The sequence below is a fragment of the Camelus dromedarius genome, chromosome 36 (genome assembly GCF_036321535.1).
Source record: "Camelus dromedarius isolate mCamDro1 chromosome 36, mCamDro1.pat, whole genome shotgun sequence".
NCBI lineage: Eukaryota > Metazoa > Chordata > Mammalia > Artiodactyla > Camelidae > Camelus > Camelus dromedarius.
The window spans coordinates 8033157-8048967 of NC_087471.1; the positions used below are offsets into that span (position 1 = coordinate 8033157).

At 35.2% G+C, this 15811-nt stretch overlaps 1 protein-coding gene across 5 annotated transcripts in view; it reads left to right on the forward strand.

Annotated features, from left to right (window-relative positions):
* Positions 1-3988, forward strand: part of PPP2R2A (protein phosphatase 2 regulatory subunit Balpha) — a 75821-nt gene extending 71833 nt beyond the window's left edge. For 4 of the 5 annotated variants that reach the window (XM_010995685.3, XM_064482482.1, XM_031442190.2 and 1 more), the window contains 2 exons: positions 280-371; positions 2985-3988. In XM_010995685.3, the coding sequence (XP_010993987.1) occupies positions 280-371; positions 2985-3264 (372 nt within the window). In that variant the 3' untranslated portion in view covers positions 3265-3988. Of the gene's footprint in view, positions 1-279; positions 372-1559; positions 1747-2984 lie in introns of all 5 variants that reach the window. The other variant, XM_064482484.1, reaches the window with a different exon arrangement.
* The last annotated feature ends 11823 nt before the right edge of the window (positions 3989-15811 follow it).

Genomic DNA, 15811 nt, shown 5'->3' on the forward strand with positions numbered 1-15811 from the left:
TGGCCTAAAATATTTTAGTCAAGCTTATAAAGAGTACATGTGCCAGGCCCAGGAGGGTATTTTCTCTCCTGTGCAGTAGGAAAATGGGTGTTCATGGAAGGGGGTCAGATGTTTGTAGAAGGATAAAATGCCTTTATTGTTTCTAAGAGAATTGAGATTCAGTAAGATTAAAAGGTATATGTGTCTTTTAAAACATGGAGACTTAAAATATTTTCCAATTTCAAGAGCAGTAGGTTTTAAGATATAAACTAAGTATGTATATATATGTTTTTTCTTCAGGTGCATGAATACCTCAGAAGTAAACTTTGTTCACTGTATGAAAATGACTGCATATTTGACAAATTTGAATGTTGTTGGAATGGATCTGACAGGTAAATTGATTTTAATTTGAACCCCTTGTTCAAATGTGATTTTTTTTTACTAGAGGAAATTTACTGTTTCACTTCTAGTATGGTTGCCCCATTACTAAAAATATGGCCAACATTGTTTTAAATTGACAAATCCTAACTTCATTTTCCCCCAGGGTTTTCTTGAAATAAGTTTAGTAATCTTACAGCAGTATTGGCAAATAAAAATTAAACGTTGTGTTTTACTAGTAAATGTGAAAGAAAACACATGCAAAAATTCTAGTCATCATAAATTATGATATAAGTATCTTTAAGCTTTTTCCTTTTATGAACCAGGTCAGTCACATTTTTGACACTTACTGGTTAAAATGGTGAAATCTCAGTTTGATTGTTACTTTGCTGTTAAATTGTTCTTAGAAATATTTAGGCAGCAGATACTACATATGGAGTGTTACACACCAGTTTTTCCAGATACTATATTAATACCTTATAAAAGAGGTAATTACTATGTATTCTTTTAACCATATTACCATGAGCGATTAGGCTTTTATAATCCACAGCTTTGCCATAATATGATTACTTTTTACTATGTCATCAAAATATGTACCATTATTTCGAAGGATAAATAAGTCTTAATGTTTACATTTTTAGTTGTCAGCATTTATTTACCATTTATCACGTTCTAATAAAGCAAAAAAATAGTAAAAGGAAACATAATTTTGAAAGTATTAAACTCACCTTCAAGGTATTCATGAGTCATTTATTGAGCAGTAGTTTTATCACTGAAGGTTGGTGTGTTTCAAGTTTCATGGAGTCATAGAACATAACAGAACTTGGATCATTTTATCTTTTGTCTTATTTTTAAATTATTCTTATCTGATTATAATATGCGGTCCTATAATAGGCTGGCCACAGTAAGCCTAGAGGAATAAGCAGGCTTCGCCCTTGCATGTCACAGCCCTACCTAGGGTGTCGAGGAGGAAACGGGAGGGAAGAAGATACTGACAGTAGGAAATGTCGCACTTAACGCCAGCGCTTCCTCATAGTGTTTCAACATCATGTTAGCAGCTTTAGATTATGTTCCATTACCGGAAGAATTGTTTATTTCCCTTAACATTAAAATTTTTTGAAAGACACTCTCCTGCATCATGATGGTCAAGCATCTGAAGCAGGAAAATTGTCATTGATGCACTTCTGCCATCTAATCCACAGATCACACGAAAATGTCACCACTTCTCAGTCTCATCCTTTCTAGCAGAGAAGAAAAAATCCGGTCCAGTATCCACTCCAAAAGTATTTGTTCCCTTGAATTGTCACATCTTGTTCGTCTCCTCTAATCTGGAGCAGTTCTTCATTTGTTCCTTGTCTTCCGTGACCTTGGCAGTTTTGAAAAACACAGGCCAGTTATTTTATAGAATCTTTCTTAATTTGAGTGTTGTCTAATATTCCCTTATGATTAGATTCAGGTTATACATTTTCAGCAAGAATACTGCAGAAATGCTGGCTAACAACACCTTTTAAAACAGCCATAGACCAGGCGTCCCAGTCCATTTAAAACCTCACAGATTCAACATGGGTGTGCCAGTCTAAATTATGTAAATTATTTTAAAAGGAATACAATTTTATTACCTTCAGGTATATGCACCACGTTCGATTAAAATGTTATGAAGTATCCCTTGGGAGAATTGAGATTACTGAATAGATGATAGTCATTTGTATTTAATGTATGACCTGTATAATATTTGTAAACACGCAGAGATGTTTTCAGGCATTATTTTAAATAGGTCCGGTAACCTATACTCTTACTTACAATAATACTTTAAACCCGTAAAGGAAGGATGTGGTAAGTAATTGTAGCACCAGACCCTTTTCAAAGTAGTAATGGTTTCAGACATGTTAAGTTTTCTTATTAGGACACTTAGCAAATGCTGAGCAGCCGTGGACTGCAAGTAGACCTGACCAACAGAGTGTCTTAGGGAGGGGAGAATTTGGCACCCCTTAAACTGATATTAACAGTATTTGTCAAAAAATACATGCTTAAAATGTATTCAGTGTTATAGGTTAAATGATTTTCTTTTAATAATAATTGTATATGCTACTTTCTTAATATTCTCAGGAGCAGATTTCTTGCAACATACTTAAGATGTTATTGTCAGAACCAGACAATGTCCTGGGGACAAGTTTAATAGCTTATAGTGTAAATCGTAAAATAAAGAAAGCATTGGTTTCATATGGACAGCTGTATACCATGCTTTTTGTTTGTTTGTTTGTTTTTCCCTGGTTGGTACTTCAAGAAGCTGCCTGGTCTGGTTGATTGCATAGCCTGAGTTGCAAAAAATACTCAACCAAGATAATTCAGTACTACTGAGAAGCCTTACTTGAGGATGCTTTCAACTTTGCTGGTAGTTTTGTTCGTCATGAGAGGGAGTCATTCATAGGAAATCGGGTTAAGTAATGCTGTATTCCTAGCTTATTCCAGTGACTGGTCCCTGGGTAGGTGTCTGCAGCCCTCTTCCTAAATCCACATTTGCTTTAAGAAGCAATTTCTAAGGAGTATTAGGGAAGGTTTCATCACTGAGTCATTTCACTGGAAACTGATGTTCATTATTTGACTGAGTGCTCTGTCTACTTTTGCAGTGTTGTCATGACTGGATCTTACAATAATTTCTTCAGAATGTTTGACAGGAACACAAAGCGAGACATAACCCTAGAAGCATCACGGGAAAACAATAAACCTCGCACGGTTCTGAAGCCACGCAAAGTGTGTGCAAGTGGCAAGCGAAAGAAAGATGAAATAAGTGTTGACAGCCTAGACTTCAACAAGAAAATACTTCATACAGCCTGGCACCCCAAGGAGAATATCATTGCTGTAGCTACTACAAACAATCTGTATATATTTCAAGACAAAGTGAATTAGGGTTGGCATTCCTAGCAGAAGAGCCCACTTCCTGCTTAGTTGAGATAGTTGAATCTAGCATTCGTACCTAAAAGAGAGAGAGGTCCATTGTGGCGCCCCTTTCCCAGTGTTTGACAATGTGCCATTCGACAACACATTTTTTATAGCTACATGGAGAAAGCTCTGTGGATTCATCACTGTGGTGTTCTCCATGTCTGCTAGCCATTTAGGTAAGGGTAGGGCACTTTTAATTTAAATGACTTCTTGCACCATCTTGCCTAATGGACTAGATTGGACTGTATCAACATTGATTTACTCCACTTTTTATGCCTTCCATTGTGATGACGTCAAACACAGTGAAAGCCTTCAGTCATGCTTATGGGATTTAATTGTGTATCCTCATTACTGTATCATTTGTGGGGTACACCCCCTCCCCCCTTTTTTAAATTAAATACAGCTCATTCTTACTGTGGCTTGTAGCATTCCTCCTCTTCTGGCCTCCTGGACTCTTCCCTTCATCTCTCTTACCCTTGCCCCTCCACCCAGTCTTGGTGGTGGTATGTTAAAAAAAGAAAGAACGAAAGCACACAAAATGAGTCAGTTTGGGGTCAGTGGTTAAAGGGGGTATATGTTGCGAACAAATGTTTTAATAACAGTTGGCTGTAATCACTCCTTGCCGTGTCTGGCACTGAAAATAAGGAAAAAAAAAAACTACTACTGAATAAAAGTGACAAAGAATGGAGAATCTGGTTTTCTTTTTCTTTTTAATCTACCTCTTTAAGCAAGTATTTTGTGTCATGCCTTTGGGGTGCAGTGAAATGAAATGAGGATCCATTGTTTTATTGGTATTTTTGTTAATCGCTTTTAACAAGTGTTCTTTTACGTGGAGAAGCAGAGGTATTGGTTCTGTATGAACATGTTCTGAATATATATCGGTGTTACTAAGGGTATCACGATCTATAAATGCTACTAGTTATAAGGATATTAGATACATTGTATCTACACTTAATTCATTATCTGTTAATGAAACTGTTGTAACTCGGAACCAAATTTGTAGAACTTCATTTTTAAAGACTTTTTATAGTGCTTAATTTCATTTTTGCCTTACTAAATATTAAATCAAAGACTTAAAACTTTTTAACAAGTTAAAACTTTTTTTGTCATTCAGTCATAAACCATAACATAAAACTATCCTTAAGCGATTTACATAGATAAAATTGACAGTGCACTAAATACGTTTTTTTGTATTTTACTGCTGTCAGATCTGAATGAAATGTACTTTGCCATAGACGTTTTTCTTCTATTTTTGATTTTCCAAAGCTATTAATATTAAAGACAAACTTTAAAGGTACAGTGGTCCAAAAGTGCTTAATGGACTCCAACAGCTGCCTCAAAAAAAAAAACAACTGAGTAATATGTATATGACTACATTTTCCCTAAGTGGTGATACCTTAATCCAAAGATGAAGAGTACCCCTATTTTTAATAGGTAGAATGAATCTTTATGTCAGTCTTGCAGAAGCTTTAATGGAGAAAAAACGGACTATTTTTAAAAGATAAATTGAGTAGGCGTTTATATTACTAGAGAATGGGAGTATGTTTTGGTTGAGCAGTAATATACAACGTTGAATTTTAGAGGACTCTGAGTATTTCTTGTTTGTCCACTATCTTATTGTTCTATTCTCATCAATGACAAATTATTAACCAATTCCACAGTAATTTCCTCTACACTTATTCAAATATTATATCTTGTAAGTTAACATTTTTACCACATAGGAGAAATTTCATGTAATAAAATTCCTGTATCTTTTGGACAGATTTGAATTTGTACTTAAACACATCGATTATATGTCTGATAATTCTTAAAATAATGGCACGTTTACTGATTTATTTGAGGATCTTGGGTGCAGTCATAATTTGTGTTACTTATTCTTCGCGCTTGACTTGGAAGCGGGCTGTTCCCCAGCCGCAGGAAGACACTGATGCTGTGTCTGATCAGGTGTTTTCCAGATCTTTTTGAGAGATTGTTTCCCTGAAGTTTGGGTGTAGGTCTTGAGATAACGCCATCTAACAGCTCTTGGTATTTTTTCATTTAGCAGTAGCTATGATGATTCTTATCCATGACACTAAGGGTTAAATTAGTTTTTATAACTTTAAGAGAAATATTGCTTAAATTAAAATGCCTCTATAAAGGAATGCTATTATAAATTATTGTAACTATTCTCAAGTATCAATTTTTAATTTCTTTTGTGTAGCAAACTATAAGCCCAGCCACTCACATGGTCATGCTTAATCTTTTTATTAATAAAATTTATACTTAGAATTAACTTAGCCTTGTCAACTTGCTTGTATTCTATTCTCTTGACACTTATAAACATACACATAATCGATCCTGTCTTTCATAACCTTTTTTAAAAAATTATGGTAGGAAAAAGAACTTTCATTCTGTTAATCTCTTTTGATCTTTATTTAGTGGCTGGGCAATAGTTATATAAATCTCTATGTTTATATAACTAATGGATATTAGGCTCTCTTCTGTGAAGCCCGTAGACTTTTGGAATAGAAAAGTCCACACATTTTTTTATCCTTTCAAATTAGGTGAGGATTTTTTTTTAACCTTAAATGTAAGAATTATCTGGTGATAGAATGCTCCTAAAGAAAACAAGGAATATGAAAGCTGAGATTCTTTTAATTTTAATATTCATACACATATTTATTCTTAGAAAGTTATTTGTGAAGGCTAAACAGTTGATAAAAGTATTTTTAATGAAATTTAAACCATTACGTTGTTGGGGAACATTGCTTCAGCATCTGTTCTCCACCATATAAAAATTTAATTGGAGACATAATGTGTGCTTCAGGTAAAGCCAACCCAAGCCCCAACCCCCAACCTCCAACCCCCAAAAAGAAAAAGTTTAGGTATATGCTAGGTGATCAAGAATCAATTTACTTCAGTGTCTAAAAGCACTACTATTTTTTTATGTTTTTTTAATTGAAGTACCACCAGTAACTGTGTCAATTTCTGGTTTACAGCAGTGTCCCAGTCATGCATATACATACATATATTCATTTTCATTAAAGGTTATTACAAGATACTGAATACAGTTCCCTGTGCTATACAGAAGAAATTTTTAAATCTATTTTTATATATAGTGGCTAACATTTGCAAATCTCAAACTCCCACACCCCTTTCCCCCAGTATCCGTAAGATTATTTACTATCTGCAAGTCTCTTTTGAGAGCACTACTATTTTCGATACTTACCTGTTCAGATGGTTGATAAACGGAAGCTGTGTGTGTTACCATGGTTACAAAGTTGTTTTTTTTGTTTGTTTTTAAACACACCCCTCCTCTCCAAAAAGCTTTGGAAACTGACCCTGCTTCCTCTTGTAATCATGCATGTGAGGTCAGAATATTGTAACTTACTCTTTAGTATTAGTCAAAAGCTTAGAAAATTTACAAAGTTTTAGGGTGTTTTCAAATGCTGAAGATACTTTAAGCGTAATGATAGTCTTGTCGCCTTGACATTTAATTGTGTAATGGTCGTGACCTATTTATTATCTTTGTGTAAGAATTAAACACCCACCTTACAGGCTTAAAAGTTAATAATACATATGAAAAGTCCCACCTTAGCACAGTACCTATGAAAAAGAGGGCACTACAAAATTTAGTTTCCTCCAAAAGGAGGGATTTAGCAAACAAACGCAGAAAGGGGGAAAGCTGAAGTTGCCTTTTTAAATGTTCTGTGCTTACGTGAACAGCAACCAGTTGTTGAAGGACTTCCCCACTAGGGGGCACCAGTTAAGTCTTGACCGGCATTTAGGAGGTATTTTTGAGAGTGCCTAACAGGATTCTGTTTCTGTACTGTAGGAGTTTCATTATTAAAAACCAAACGGGGGGTGATGCAGGGTATAGCTCAGTGGTAAAAGCATGCTTAGCATGCATGAGGTCCTGGGTTCAATACCCAGTACCTCCATTAAAAAAATAAAAACAAAACTGGGGACCAAATAAAGGGAACGTCCAAGTGTATACCCAAATAAAACTGCTATTCAACATGACCCTGGGCTGAGTGATGGAGAGGGAGCCCAAATACCAACTATGCTGTCTCTCATGGTCATACCATACTGGAGAAGCAGCAAAAATGAAGTTGGGAGAGTTTCCTTCAGTTATAGGTTACCCAGTCCGCCCCCTTCCCCTTGCAGAATCAGATCCATGAGGGTCATGTTGGCTTCCTCCTTTACAAGGAAACCAGGAATTTCGTGCTGCACGTTTATGCTGATTTAACTCTGGAATGTATAAATTCCTTTAAAAAAGTAACTTCTGTGTTCTCAACACATGTTCTCCAGAAAGAGCAACAAAAATACCCCACCAGTAAAGCAGAGAAAACTCATTTTCACATTTTTATGTATTTCTTTTATTCTCTTGTGGGAGTAAATTTTTTTTGATAGAAAATGAAATCATGTAGTTTAGTGTCCTATTTATCCATTTAACATGTCTTGCTTGGGAAGTTACCAATATCAAATATTCTCTTTAAGTCAGATTTCGCCTCTGCATAGCCTCAAATTTGTGGCTGATTCATTATTTATTTAACTAGTCGCTGTTGCCAAGATTGATTTTATTTTCATTTTTGCAAGTGGAAGCATTGGAATGGTGAACCTGCAAACCAGTCTTGGTGTGTAAGATTTTTAGGATACGTTCCTAGAAATATAATTATTGTAGTTGACACATATTGTCAAATTTCTGTTCCCCAAATGGAAGCTCCATCACAAGTGTACCCCTATCTTGTCACAGTCTCACTATTGGACAGAAATCCCATGATCTATCTTTGTCGATTAGAAAAAGTCAAAGATGGTAACCCAATTTGTGTTTATATATTTCCAGTCAAGTATTTTCTCTAATGTGGGTACAAGACCTTTATCATATATGTGCTTTATAAATACCTTCTCCCAATATGACGTTTATCTTGTCTTTTAACAGAGCTTTCTGAAAAGCATAAGTTCTTAATTTTTACGAAGTCCACTTTATCAACTTTTTCTTTGATGGATTATGCTTTTGGTGTCATAGCCAAGAAATCTGCCTAAACTTAAGGTGATGAAAATTTATAATATTTTTAGAAGTTTAGTAGTTCTTAGTTTTTACGTTTAGGTCTGTGACCCCGTTGAACTAGTTTCTATGTATGTTATATCTAAGAAGCATATGGGTAGCATGTATAGATCAAAGTTCATTTTTCTTTGCACCTTTTTTGAAAATCAGTTTATACTAACAGTATGGATCTATTTCTGAACTATTCCATTAGTTTATATGTCTGAGCTTTCAGCCTACTACATTGCCTGATTACTGTAGCTTTACATAAATAATGCAACTGTGTTCTTTTTGAAAATTATTTTGCTATTTTAGTTCCTTTGCCTTGCCATATACATTTTAGAACCAGCCTATTGACAAGTACAAAAACACCTGCTTGGATTCTGATGACTGCAGTGAATCCATAGACTGGTGCAGGGAGAGTGGACGTCTTCATTAGTATTTGTCCTCCAATCCATGACCGAAGCATACTGCTCTATTGACATAGGTCTCTGAATTCTTTTATCAGTGTTTTTAGTTTTTAGCATACAGATCTTGCACATATACTGTTACGGGTTTTTGTGTGTGTGCTTTTGTAAATGGTACTTAAAATTTTTTCAATTTCCAAAATGTTCGTTGCTGATATCTAGAAATACAGCTGACTTTTGTATACTGACCTTGTATCTTGACACCTTGCCAAATTCACTTATGTAGATTTTTTAAAGTTTTCTACATAGTCATGTCTGCAGATTTGTAATAAATGTTTTATTTTTTTCCCCAGTCTTTCCAGTTTTCCTTTCCAATGCCTTTTATTTCTTTTTCTTATCCTGCTGCACTGGTTAGACTTTCCAGTATGATGCTGAAAGGATACCAGATACATCCTTGCCTTGTCACCAACATTAGGGAGCAAGCAGTCTTTTGAGATTAAGTATGTTATAATTGTAGGTTTTTGTAGATGGTTTTTACTAGGCTGAGGAAGTTTATTCCTAGTGTTCTGAGGGTTCTTAATCATGAACGGATGTTGGATTTTATCAGATGTTTTTTCTGCATCTCTTAAAATGACCATACAGTCTTTCTTCTTAATGTTGATATGATGAATTACACTGATTTTCACTTGTGGGACCAGCCTCACATTCCCAGAGCATCGCTGGACTCTGTTGCTAGTATTGTCTTGAGTATTTTCGCTTCATTGTTCACAAGGGATGTTGATCTGTAGTTGCCTTACCTTTTAATGTCATTGTCTGATCAGTGTAAAATCGATCTTATAAAATCTCATTTTCCCTCCTCGCTTATATTATCAAAAATGTTGGGTAGAATTTACCAGTGATGCCAGTTGAGCCTCTTTGTTGGAAGGTTTTTATCTGAATTCAAATTTTTTTAAGACATAAAATTACACAAATTATCTATTACTTCTTAAATGAGTTTTGGTAGTTTGCCCTTCAAGGACATTGAACATTTCATCTGAGTTGTCAGATTTATGTGCACAGTTACTCATAACATTCTTTTATCTTTTGTCTTAGTTTGCTCAGAATACTTTCACAAAATGCCATAGATTGGGTTCTCATTTTTTTATTTTATAGCCAAACCAAAGAGTTATTTCATTTATGGTTAGAAAGTCCTTTTCCAACCTAAAGTGAGAAGAGGTTATTTCACGTTCACTTTTTATGTTTAATGCTTTTATTACAAATCATTTTATTTCTTCACTGCATTTTCATTTCTATTAATGATGACAGATGAGAGCTATTAATTTAACTATATTTTAAATTTACCCATTACATTAAATTTACCCATTAAATTAAATTTAGTAATTCTGTAGTTAATTTAGTTAGCATGTCAGCTGATTTTTTTGGTGTTTTGTATAATATATTGTCTCCAAATAATTTCATTTTTTCCCAATATCATATCTCTTATTTAACTTTCCTGCTTTATTTGCAGAAACTTCCAAAATATTGCTAAATCAAAGGCAGAAACAAAGTATGTTTGTTTTATTCATGACTTCCTAGGAATACCTTTGGTATTTTACATTAAGTATAATGTGGGATCTTGGTTTAAGACACTCTTTATCGTGTTAAGAAAAAAATCTCCCTGGTCCTATTTTTTACTGTTTTGTTTTTTTTCTTTTCTTTAAAATCAAATGTAATGGTATTATGTGCTAAGGCTGCCTTACCTACCAAGTATTTTTTTTACCCCCTTTGAACTACCAAAGTGATGAATAATATTTTTGGAACTTTACTTCTATATACCAAATGAGATGAATCTTTAGTTTTTTTGTGTAGCTGTTTCTGTCAAGATTTGGCCAGATTCATAAAACTAAATGAGACAGTTGCACATCACTCGATACTTCAGCAGAGTCTTGCTTCTCACCCAAATCTGCTGTCGGTCATTCCAGGGGACCTGGGGGGTGGGGTGGCAAGAGGTGAAGTGATAATTGTCTGGTGGTCATTATCTTTTCTAAAAGTCCTTGTTCTAATTCTGAACTCCATCAAGGTTATAAGAGGTGAATTACTATAAGTAAAGTATTCACTTCAAAATACCAAAGACCGATACATCAGTAAAGAATTACTTAATTGCTTAAAGGGACCTCAAACCTCATTAAACCAAACTCCTCATTTGAAAGATGACAAAATATAAAGTTGTACTGTTGAGTCACTCTACAGAGAGAACTGTAATATACATTCCCTTTTGAAAATTGAAATTTATTATTTTATTCTTTTCGAATCAGAGTGAAGCACCATAATTTGACGTTTTCCAAGTGACATTTTGCTCCCTCACATCTTTGAAAATGTTAATTTATTAGCCCAAGTCTAGATCAAACTCTTTACTTAGTAAAGCCTGAAAGGGTCCACTGGTCAGGCTGTGCGCTTGTTACCTAAAGCAGCAAAGAACAGGTGGTTAGGATGTGGTGGAATCCACACTAGGAATCCTGCCAGCCTAAGAGTGAAGAGAGAAAAACAGTGTCCTTTGTCTGTACCTCTTGCTTTCTCTTCACTCTCAACTGGCCGGCAAGTGCTGACCTGTCTTGCAGGGAAGTTTATTCGGTCACCGGATGAGAATGCCTCCCGGTAGCTCGCTCGACAGTTTATTCTACCACTTTTACTTACTTCCCTTTCCTTCTGAACCCATTGAGTTTGCCCCTCTTGCTTTAGGGCCAAAACAAGGCAAAATTACTTGTAATTGAGTATGACAGGGAGCCAACACTCAATTAACAATAATGAGACATTTTGCAGAGTACATCATGGTTTCTGTAGCATTCTCACATAAAACATCTCATTTGATCTCTGTCCCTGAGATGGTGAGAAAGGATTACTTTCCCCATTTGACCCCTGATCAGGCTCAGAGAGGACGTCACTTGCCCAAGATCTCACCACAGGCAAGCCTGGACTCGGACCCAGTTTTTCTTGATGTGTTTTGTGCTGTATGACACATAATGCCTCTTTGAGATTAAAGATGTTTGTATTTTTACTTAATTTCCATTTTATAATGGTGATGACAGTTGCACTGTACCAAGGATTTTACATAATTTAATTTTCTCAGAGTAACTTGCCGAGAGCCACACAACTAGTCAGTGGTAAAGCCAGCAACCCAGGTGGGTCGTCTCCAGAGCCCGCTGTCTTAACCGCTGCTTCAGCCTGCCAGGGAAGGAAGCTCATCCACAATTCTACCTCTCAGAGATCGTTTGTTTTGCTCTCACATATACAAAAACTGGACGCTATTCATACTGTTTTGTAAACTATTTTTACGTTATGGCCCACGTTTTCCCATCACTGATGAACATTTTCCTTATTAATGACTGCATTACAAGGCTATGCCATTGTGTATTTAAGCTGACTTCCTGTTAGCCACATCTAAATGTTTTTTAAAGTTTTTTGTTTGCTACAATGACTATGTATGTACAGACTTTATTTTGCGAGACCAACTTCCTGAAAGTGAAAGTTCTAGATCAACAGACTGCATTTAAAACGAGATACACAGTGTCCACCAGAATGGATGTAGACAGAGCTTTGTCAGACAGTGAAAACAAGCTTAAGGTCCTAGTTTAGATAGCAGGCGCCAAAACAGTTCCCCACATTTTGGATCAAAATGTCCATTTCCTGACTAATTTATATTATGTTTGGTCCTTATTTTTCCAAAAGCAGTGCCACCATAGAGTTAAAGAACTTGATGAAACTTCAGAGATCAAGGTAAAACATTTTCTGCATGATATAATCATGGCTCTTAGATTTCTCTTGGCAGGAAAGTAAAACTATAATTTGAGAGAAATCATTCCCAGGATTAACCCACAGGCAGCCAGCATTTTTTTTTTTTTTTTGAGCATTTGAAAGGAAACAAATCCTTTCTTACAAGTCAAATGCTAAATAATTACACCTCATAGAATGAACTTTGCATAAGCCCATAATTTAAAAGTAGGAGCCCTGTGATTAGTAAAAAGTTCCAAAGGGTGTCCGGCCATGCAGCTGGTGTCAGATAACTCAACATGTGCCCAGGTGGCATCTCTGTATGTCCGGGTGAAGAAGAATCTGGCCCATTTTTCAAGACAGTGCCTCGGAGGCCAAGAAACTAGACTACAGTCAGAATACACTGGCCACTCCATTCTCATGTGTGAGAAAATGAAAAGGGACCACAGTAGCTGTGAGTCTGTACTTTGCAGACAAATGGTTCTGGATCCAAGTCCCAGCCCTACCACTGTCATCCTGTGGATGGTACTTTGCAAGTGTCTCCGTTTCTTATCTGTAAAATAGTCACACCTAACTCACAAAATTGTTGAGAGAATTAAATAGGAAAACTACATAAACTACATGAAGTACTTCTAAAGCCTCGTACTTTTTTTTTTATTACTGAAGTGCAGTCGCTTACAGTTTGTCAGTTTCTGGTGTACAGCACAATTCTTCAGTCATATGTGAACATACATATATTCATTTTCATATTCTTTTTCACCATGTTACAAGATATTGAATATAGTTCCCTGTGCTATATAGTATAAACTTGTTGTTTATCTATTTTATATATATATGAGTTAGTATCTGCAAATCTCAAACTCCCAAATTATCCCTTCTGACCTCCTTCCCCTACCGGTAACCGTAAGTTTGTTTTCTATGTCTGTGAGTCTGTTTCTGTTCTGTAAATAAGTTTGTTTGGGTTTTTGTTTTTGTTTTTGTTTTTTTAGATTCCACATTAAGCGATATCATATGGTATTTTTCTTTCTCTTTCTGGCTTACTTCACTTAGAATGACAATCTCCAGGGCCATCCATGTTGCTGCAAATGGCATTATTTTATTATTTTTATGGCTAAGTAGTGTTCCATTGTATAAATATACCACATCTTCTTTATCCAGTCATCTGTTGATGGACATTTAGGTTGTTTCCATGTCTTGGGCATTGTAAATAGTGCTGCTATGAACACTGGGGTGCCTGTATGTTTTTGAATTAAGGTTCCCTCTGGATATATGCCCAGGAGTGGGATTGCTGGATCATATGATAATTCTATTTTTAGTTTTTTGAGGGATCTCCATACTGTTTTCCACAGTGGCTGCACCAAACTACATTCCCACCAGCAGTGTAGGAGGGTTCCCTTTTCTCCACAGCCTCTCCAGCATTTGTTGTTTGTGGACTTTGGAATGATGGCCATTCTGACTGGTGTGAGGTGATACTTCATTTTAGCTTTGTTCTTCATTTCTCTGATCATTAGAGATACTGAGCATTTTTTCATAGGCCTATTGGCCATTTGTAATGTCTTCACCCAACTTTCACTTCTGATTTTAGCTATTTGCTTCTTTTTCTCTCAGTCAGTCTAGCTAAAGTTTGGTCAATCTGTTGATTTTTTCCAAAGAACCTACTTTTGGTTTTGTTGATTCTCTCTGTTGTTTTGCTACTTGTCTGTTGTGTTTATCTCTGCTTTAATCTTTATTATTCACCTCCTCCTGCTAGCCTTTGGTTTAGTTTGGCCTTTTTCCACTTCCTTAAGTCATAAAATTAGGTTATGGGCTTTTAGGTAAATATTAAGAGAGAACATGATCTACTGAAAAATGGGCAGCAGAGGGAAAGGAGGAAGAAGAGGAGTGATACCAATTTCAGTATTGTTCCTTTCTGAGCTTTAAAAGAAGCCATCTAAAGAAATGGAGGAATTGTATAAGTATATACTTATAAAGGGAACTAACTGAATAAAAATAAAAATTTCTAGGTTACAAGATGAAATATATTAAGAAACAGGCCCACAGTGAAAGCTATTTTAAGATATTAATTGGAAAGCATGATATAAACTAACAATATTAAATCCAAATACAGCTAAACTGTATTTGTTTATGATAAATATAAATGTATTAAACTATTCTTAAATTAAGAGAAAAAGAAATTCTGATTAGATCCTAAAGCAAAGACTACTTTTCTGCAGTTATGAAGTGATACGCCTAGCAGAAAGTGTTTCAGAAAGGTAGAAAATTTCAAAAATGGGTATAAGTACATCAAAATGTTACAATTGAACAAAACCAACAATAATAACAATAATAAAAACCGGCATCACGATTTTAATACCAGACAAGTTTTAACTGAGGGCAAAATGACCAATTCATAATGATAAAGCAACAGCTATGAATATCTACGCATCAAATAATGAAGCAATAACTGCCCCAAAAGAGACAGAAGAAACAGAAACATTAGGAGTGGGAAATCTTAACTGACCCCTTGAAATCCATGACACAAAGAGGTGAAAAATATACAAAAATTTACCTAGAGATTATTATACTTAGCGAAGTAAATCAGAGACAAATATCATATGATATCACTTATATGTGGAATCTGAAAAAAATGATATACATGCACTTATTTACAAAACAGAAACAGACTCACAGACAAAGGAAGCAAACTTGTGGTTACCAAAGGGGAAAGGTGGGGGAAGAATAAATCGGGAGTTTGGGATTAGCAGATATAAACATACTATACATAAAATAGATAAACAACAAGGACCTACTGTATAGCACAGAGAACTATATTCAATATCTTGTAATAACCTATAATGAAAAAGAATATATATTTATAACTGAACCACTATGCTGTATACCAGAAACTAACATAACATTGTAAATCATCTATACTTCAATTAAAAAAACATAAAACTTAAATGACATTATTATTGATGTAGTTTCAATAGATACATCAAACCTGCTGCCCTGAATGTAGAAACTATACCTTCTTTTCAAATATTCATGGAACAGTCCCCAAAAGGAACCATATATTAGGCTTCAAAGAAAACCTAAGAGAAATCTCCAAACGAGAAACAGCACAAAACAGACTTATGACCAGGGAAAAATTCTTAAATACCCAAATAAAGAAAGGATGAATGAAATAAACATCAAGTGTAAGAAGATTGGAAAAGATGAGACATAACTAATGAGCACAGGGCTGCTCTCTGGGGTGACTAAAGTCCAAAATTAGGTGGTGGTGATAGTTGGACAACTCTGCATATAACAGAAACACTGACTTGTGAAGTTTAAGTGGATTAACCATAAAGTATGT